A 7,184-nucleotide genomic window follows, 5' to 3' on the forward strand; every position below is an offset into this window, starting at 1 on the left:
AAGGGATATTCCAGACCATGTGACACCACGGTCAGCATGGAAAGCTGGGGGAGAAGAAGGAAGGGGGGATGTTCTGGGTGATGGCATTTGGCTCCCACTCTCTAATCCCTGCAGCCAGTGCTCTGCTCACCTGACCAGTGCTGCTTTCCTGAGCCTGGAAGGATCCCAGAGTCACAGAATGATAGCTGGGGTTGGAAAGGACCTCTGGAGATCACCCAGCTCAGCCCAAGGCAGGTGACACAGGAACACATCCAGGTGGGTTTGGAATGTCTCCAGAGAGGGAGATTCCATGCCCTCCCTGGGCAAATTCACAATTTAGATCCTCGGTGTATCCCGAGCACAGGGAGAGCACAGGTGGAAACACATCCAAGGAAGGACTCCTGCAGCTCATTTCCTGTGGGGGCTGAGGGAATAAGGTCCCAAATGAGTGGGACCTCAGAGCCTTCACAGCAGAAATGAACTATAACTGAGGGAATGACTTTCCAGTGCCCTGTGCAGCCATGGCAACACAAGGTGACCAGGAGGCTGAAACAAGGTTGGAGTCAAGGAACATGTGCCAGCTCCTGCTATCTCCTGGTGTGTCCTTGAGCAAAGTCGTGCCTGGATGGGAACAGCCCAGGCTGGGGGTGCTGCAGGCCTGGAGTGAGGGGCTGTGAAGGAGCCTCAGCTGGGAGGAGCTGAACCAGTTCCTCCATGTAAGAGGAGTTTGGTACCAATGAACCCATCCAGGAGCACATCAGGCCATATCCTGCTCTGTGAGGGTGAAATCTCACTAAAAGCACCCGGGGGGCTCTGCTGGCTGTGGCTGTGTGAGCACAGTTTGTGTCTCACTGGGTCTGCAGAGCTCTCCTGCTCTTCCCCTTCTCTCCCTCCTGACAGCACCCTTGGGTTGCACCATTCCCCTCACTCAGGTCCCCTCTGCTTTCCAGCACGGTTTTTCGCATTTTTATTTTGCATCAGATTTTTTTTGTGCCCTTTTTTGTTGTTTTTGTTTTATTTGCATTAGATTATTGGAGCAGGAGTCCAAACACTTCAGCCACTGCAAATCCCTCCTTGCACAGAACTCGGTGAGCTGTGAAATATTTAAACTGTCCACAGTTGTACCTTGTTTGTTTACCCATTTCCAGAGGGCTGTTAAAAGGTGACATTCTGGAGGAGCAGAAAGACCCCAGATTGCTGATTCTGATCTCACAACAGCTCTGAAGTGCTCTGAATACCTGCCTTAAGTTGATGGAGGAATATGGATCTCAGCTTTGTGGAGCCTCTGGAGCAGGAAAGCCTCGTGCTTTTCTCCAGCTCTTTGTTTTGTGCTTTCACTCTGCTCAGGGGGAAAAGGAGGCTTGGTGGGTCCTGTGGAGTCGTGCTCACATAGTCCGCCTGGTCCCTCCAGCCTGGTGAACCTTCCCCTCGCCCTGCCCGGGGAGAGCTCGGGGCTCGGAGGGTTCTGTGCCTCCTTCAGAGCACTTGGGAACGTCTCGTAGGAAATCAAAAGCGCTGTGATGCTTCCGCAGGCAGAGGGAGGAGGTGACAGGTGACTGCTCGGTCCCAAGGCAGCAGAGGGCATCCCTGAGTTTGGAGAGTCCCCTCCGGGGCTGAGCGAGCACAGCCAGCCCGGAGCGAGGGGTTAACGAGCCACATTTCAGCTCCGCTCCTCTTTGCCTGTCAGTCCTGAACAGATCCAAGAAGCTCCCAAATGTATCTTCAGGGTCCTTTTTTTCCCAGCAGTTTTTGAACAATGTGTAAATCCCAGTGCAAATCCCTTTCCCGAATTAGGGGGGAATTTCTCCTGACTGGGAGCAGTGCAAGCACTTGCAGGTGGATAAAGATGAGCCCTGTAAATAGAGAGTTTTTGAGGTGTTTGTTTGAATGCAGACTTCATTGCTGAAAATTCACACCTTTGTCATGAATTTCATAGTTCACTTTGGCAATCCAATCCCAGAGTCAGGGTATTTACACTGGTGGGATTATTTATAAACATCGAGCTCAGCAAGGCAGATTTGTTTAGGAATTCCAGCAAAAGTTTGCAGGATCATCCCTTTCCCCAGGGCTCAGTGAGGAGGCAGAGGGATAACACTTTCTCCTAATGGATTCAGCTTTTCCCAAAGAGGATCCATGCCAGCTCAGGACCAATCCCTCAGATGCCTGACACCAAAACAGTCACTCAGGGGTACTCTAAAAATCCACCCAAACCAGACACCTTTCACCTTGTGCTCTCTAATTTACTAACTTTAATGAACATTCTATTATCTAAACTTAGTCTCACATAGTCCCTCTGCTGGAATATTGGTGGAACCCCACGGATGGACAAACAGAGGGGATGTTTTATGGGATGTGACACAGCAAATCCCACCAATAGCACAGAGATCTTCTGGGGGTCAGAACTCTACCTTAACAACCACATCAACTTTTTTCCTGTGCAAAAAACAACTGCAGAAGTCCAGCCCCCCTGGGCTCCTCCAGGAGACCTCCAGGGCCGTGGGGAAGGGTCAGCAGCCCCTGGTTCCCCCTCAGAGGGCTCTTTGCCCTCCCTGGCAGTTTACAGGGAGTGGCACAGAGCCAGTCCCCGCGGGCACAGGAGTGCAGGGGCTCCTTCTCAAGTGTTTAAAAGTCTGACAAACTGTTTGCAGTTCTAGCAGGGATCAACACATTTCTAGAATTAAAACCAACATCTTGGATGGCAAAAATGCTCTGAACAAGGACTCTTTCTTCAACCCAATGCACAAGGGAGCTTTCTTTACTAAGCTATAAAATCACTTACTATAAATCAATTATTTTTGTACTGATTTATTAACTGCTCTCCAGCTGTTCAGATTGGCACTTAAAAAAAAAATCCTGGATGGTCCCACCAAAATGTTCAAAAGCATTTTCTCAGGAGTACTGTTGGTCCAACCTCATTATAGTCTCCCCTGGTAATCCACATATTCCTAAATGCTCTTAAGCTGCCAAGCATGGAAGCACCAATCCACAGGGAGCACATCCAGCCTGGACATGAGTTGTGCTGGGAACTCCTGCCAGGAGCTTCTTCAGCAGCCTCTCCTTGAAACCTTGGGAAAGGGTCAATCTGCCCAATTTGAGCAGGTTCCTGGGGATGTTGGACTTGGATGTTGGATCTGCTCACAACACTGGGCTGTTCCTCCCAACCCCTGGCTCTGGGATTTCTGCCTCTGTGGGCACTTCAGGAGCTGGGAATATCTGCCCTCCTGCCTTGACAGCCCCTCCATCAGGGAGAATGTGCTCACACACAAGCTTTTCAGGCTTTTCCTGTATATTTTGGCAGGGATCTAAGGCAGTAGAGCACAGCTTCTCCTGTACATCCCTGTGGGCACTTGCACAGAGGGACGGGGGCACCTGCAGAGCAGGGACAGGGCACCCAGACACACCCAAACACCTCCTCACCCTCCTGTTCCTGATGGCACAAAGCACTGAGGGGGTCTGGCTCAGCAGGGCTGGCCTCTCACTCACCTTCATTCTGAGTTCTTGCTCATACAGGTGCCTCCAAACCTTCTCCATGTCATCCCAGGATGTCACTGCCCCAGTTTCCACTGGGAAAGTAAAAGACAAAACACCTCTTTAGGTCTGACTTCCTTCCACAAAAGAACAGTCGTTGTGACTCACCCCAGACACAACCAGTTGGCATTTGGGGTGTCCCACAACAGCAGAAATCACCCAACAGAGGGACCAGAGATAACGTTCAAGATCCAAGTGCAGATTCCTGGCACCTCGGAGTGATCCTGCCCAGGGCAGGGGCTGACCCACTGCTGCTGGGGCAGAGCATCTCCAGAACCTTCCTGTGGTAAATGGGCACCACTCCCCTGCTGTCCCAGTGCTCCTCATTCCCATTGCTCCTCATTCCCAGTGCTCCCCACTCCCAGTCCCTGCAGCTGCTCTGGGATCCGGAGCGTTTGACTCAGGGCTCGGACTTGGAAGTGAAACGGGGTGTTCTTACTTCCCAGATAAATTACAGCAGAGAATCAATGGATTTTTCCAGACCCTGAGGCACAGAGGAAGGTCGGTTACAGTAATTGCATTTGCATTGATTTATATTTGGATTCTGTTTGGGGTTTTTGCTGGGTTTCTAAAGGAAATGTTTTTAATGAGGTCAAAAATAATGGGAGAGCCGGTTTAAAATACGAACCCCAGGTATCCCAGAAACCTTAAGAGGGAAGAATCTCCCATTGGAGAAGGTGTGCTGCTCCCCACAGGACTCCAAGGCAGGAGTTACTGCATCCCTGCAGTGTGTGCACACCTGGAAACTCTGTGGAGGGGAAGAGAGATGAAAAACAATGAGATTTTCACATGTGCCTCTGGCTTAGCTGAGACTCTGCAAATATTTCCAAGGCTTGGTGAAAATTAGGACAATTTCACCTCCCTGTAAGTATTAACTGAGTTACCAGTTTGCTTTTCCAAATAATGTCTGCACTGGAATGAGACCTTTTCCAACTCATCCTTTATGGGAAACTCCCAAAAATTATGCTGAAATAGTTAGAACTATCTTTGGCACTGATTATGGCATTCTGGAATATTTTTCCCTGTCCTTGTTACTTAATTTAAAGACTGATTTTTGGTGAAATCACAAAAGTGAAATAGTAATTTCATTTGGCTTCAAGAGAAGATTTCCCAAAGAAGGAAATTTCTGCAGCTTTGAATCCAATCAGATCTGACAATCCAAATCCGTTTACAGGGGAAATTTCCTTTAAAAAAATAAATAAATCACTCTATACCTTCAGCTGAATCCGTGGCTGCCGGGGTTTAATTGCTTCTCCTTGTGGCCCTAAAGCCAGGGCAGCTTCAAAGCAAGGGTGGCTCCCATTAAACTTAATTACCCTTTCCTGCAGCTCCCATGGCAGAGGTGCCAACTGCTGCAGGGAGGTGGTTATGAACCAGGGGCACATTCCAGACAAAGACAGGGATTAATCAGCAGTTTGAAATGCAGGCAAGTGCCCTCTGTGCACAGGGATGTTCATACCCCAGACAAACACCAGCTCTGTGTCTGTTGTTTCCATCCTGCTTCCATTCCAGCAGGTTGGTGTTAATGTCAACCCTAATGCCACCTCAGCACCACCCCCATCCCCTCAATAGCTGTGAACATCCCCCCCAGTGTGTGCTCCACGTCCCACACACGCTGCTCTATTAATGCCAACAGGTGCCCTCGGCGCTCCAGGGGTTGTTCCAAACATCCCACCCCAGCTCCATTTCATCCTGGCTGGTGTGCACGTGGATGGGGCACAGGGAGGGGCTCCCCTGTGAACATGAGGCTGAGCATTAAAACAAGGGAATATTGACTGGGATGATTAAACTCGGACATGGGAATGCTCATCTGTTCCCTCAGATTGGTTCTGTCACACCTCACCTTAAAAAGGGCATGTGTGAATTAATTTGGGGACTGTAGGGTTTGCAATAAGGGAAATGGCTGTTGGTGTTTAGCTGGAGTGCAGTAAATTGAATTCACAGATGAGACAATGTGAGACATCAAAAACACCTCGTGCTCACCTCGTGCTCTGGCTCGTGCTGATGTGACAAGATCTCGTTCAGGAATGGAAAGATGGTTCATTTTCTGGGAGCTGTGGAGAGACACCAGAGGAACTGGGCTGAGACCAGCACATCCATCCCAAGAGCCAGCAGGTCCTGCACAGCTCCCTCCCGAGGGGCAGCTCTGATCCCTGCTCTCTGTGGCAGTGACAGGACCTGGGAATGGCCAGAGTTCTGTCAGGGCAGACTCAAAGCTGAGAGACACGTTGGAAATGTGGGAATAACGTAATTCCCACAACACTGCAAACACAAAGGAGCTCTGTCCCCCACTCAGCCCTTCAGCCTGTGGGGACAACCTGGGGATGTACCACAAGTGATCCTGGTACAGACCCAAACCCAGCTGATGCTTCCCAGTGAGACAGTGCCTGAAACCAGTTGGGCTTTCCCTGACTGGAGAAACAAACCCTGCTCCAAAGGATCCAGCCATGGAAGTGAGACAGGGCAGGTGGGAGAGGCAAGCAGGCAGGTCAGGCTGGGAGGAGAGGGAGACAGTGGGAAGGAGCTCAGGGGCTGGAGCAGTTCTGGGTGTAGGAAGCAATAATCACCATCACAGATGCTTAACTCTAACAGCTTGACAAGATCCCTTTCCTCACACTGGAGCTGTGTTTGATTGCTCCCATACACGTTTCCACCCCAAATCCCCATTTTGCAATGTCTTCCTGACACTCCAAACATCCACAGAGCTCTTTGAAGTCGAAGTTTAATGTGTTTATTGACACCAGTTATGATATTTCAAAACACATGGGCTACAAATTGTTACCATGCACTCCGAGTGTTTACAGTAATCCCTGTATTAAAACAAACTCAGCCTTTCCTGATGATTTTATATCTTCTTGCTGACTCACTTGCCTGTATTTATTTAAACTCCTGTTGAGTTTTTTTTTGTTTTTGTTTTTTTTTTTTACTATTCAACACTTTTGAAACATTTAAAAAAAAACCTCAACCCTATCTTCGGATTTCATGTACTTTTGAAACATTTTGCCTTCATTTTTATGGGCTTCACATGGCCCAAATCTTCCTTTTGAGTTTTCCTTGCAGCCCAGGTTTTCCCTGCTCCAGCCCAGCAGGTGTGTGTGAGGATCCCTGTCGGGGCTCAGCCCAGGGATGGGCAGCTCCAGGAGCTCAGCCCTCCCTGGCCACACGTTTCCCTCTGATCTCCACGTGCTGGAGATGGGTTTAAGCTGCAGCAAGAGGAGATTTTTGGAGTCCTAAAAGATATGGAGGAAGGGAAATTAAATTTGCAAAGTAATTCTGAAATGTAAATAAGGTTCCAATCGTTGTTCTTTTAAAGGAAACTTAAATTATTGTGTTGCTAAATTGGAGCAGCTTTGGGGGCTCTTCCGTGGTCTTCTGCTCTTCAGACTCACAAAGTCAAACCAGCATCTCCAGGGGTGGCTGGATTTAATAGTATCATCTAAAATGTAATAAACCCTGCAAGTGATGAACAACTGGGAAGGTGCAGGACCCACTGGGACTCAAATTTAATCCCAATGTTTTGGAATTCAGCATCTGAGAACTACTCAGAGCTCACATGTTATTTTCCATGCTGGAGAAAAGCAGATAAGATCTGTACCTAGGAAATGCTATAAACTGTGCCTAAACAAAAGTCTTGGTTGAAAAATTATATGTTTAAGGTAATAGTCTGGATTATTTGA

General features: G+C 48.8%; 1 protein-coding gene across 1 annotated transcript; it reads right to left on the reverse strand.

Annotated features, from left to right (window-relative positions):
* Nucleotides 1-2,854: 2,854 nt before the first annotated feature.
* Nucleotides 2,855-5,003, reverse strand: ACTRT2 (actin related protein T2). The gene is made up of 4 exons (XM_027657923.1): nucleotides 4,967-5,003; nucleotides 3,397-3,542; nucleotides 3,205-3,348; nucleotides 2,855-3,061 (listed from the first exon to the last, which is right to left on the reverse strand). Exons 1-4 carry the CDS (start codon nucleotides 5,001-5,003, stop codon nucleotides 2,855-2,857), a joined length of 534 nt encoding a protein of 177 aa, XP_027513724.1.
* Between the last annotated feature and the right edge of the window lie 2,181 nt (nucleotides 5,004-7,184).

This window comes from Corapipo altera, unplaced genomic scaffold (assembly GCF_003945725.1).
Source record: "Corapipo altera isolate COAL_440 unplaced genomic scaffold, ASM394572v1 301, whole genome shotgun sequence".
NCBI lineage: Eukaryota > Metazoa > Chordata > Aves > Passeriformes > Pipridae > Corapipo > Corapipo altera.

Bases quoted from the DNA above. Each gene is read 5' to 3' on its own strand.
- ACTRT2 (XM_027657923.1), bottom strand. From the start codon at position 5,003: ATGGAAACAACAGACACAGAGCTGGTGTTTGTCTGGG. The intron at 3,543-4,966 runs GTATGAACATCC...TTACTTTCCCAG, and splicing joins AGAGCTGGTGTTTGTCTGGG to TGGAAACTGGGGCAGTGACA. The intron at 3,349-3,396 runs GTGAGGAGGTGT...CCTGCTCTGCAG, and splicing joins GTGCCATCAGGAACAGGAGG to GTGCCCCCGTCCCTCTGTGC.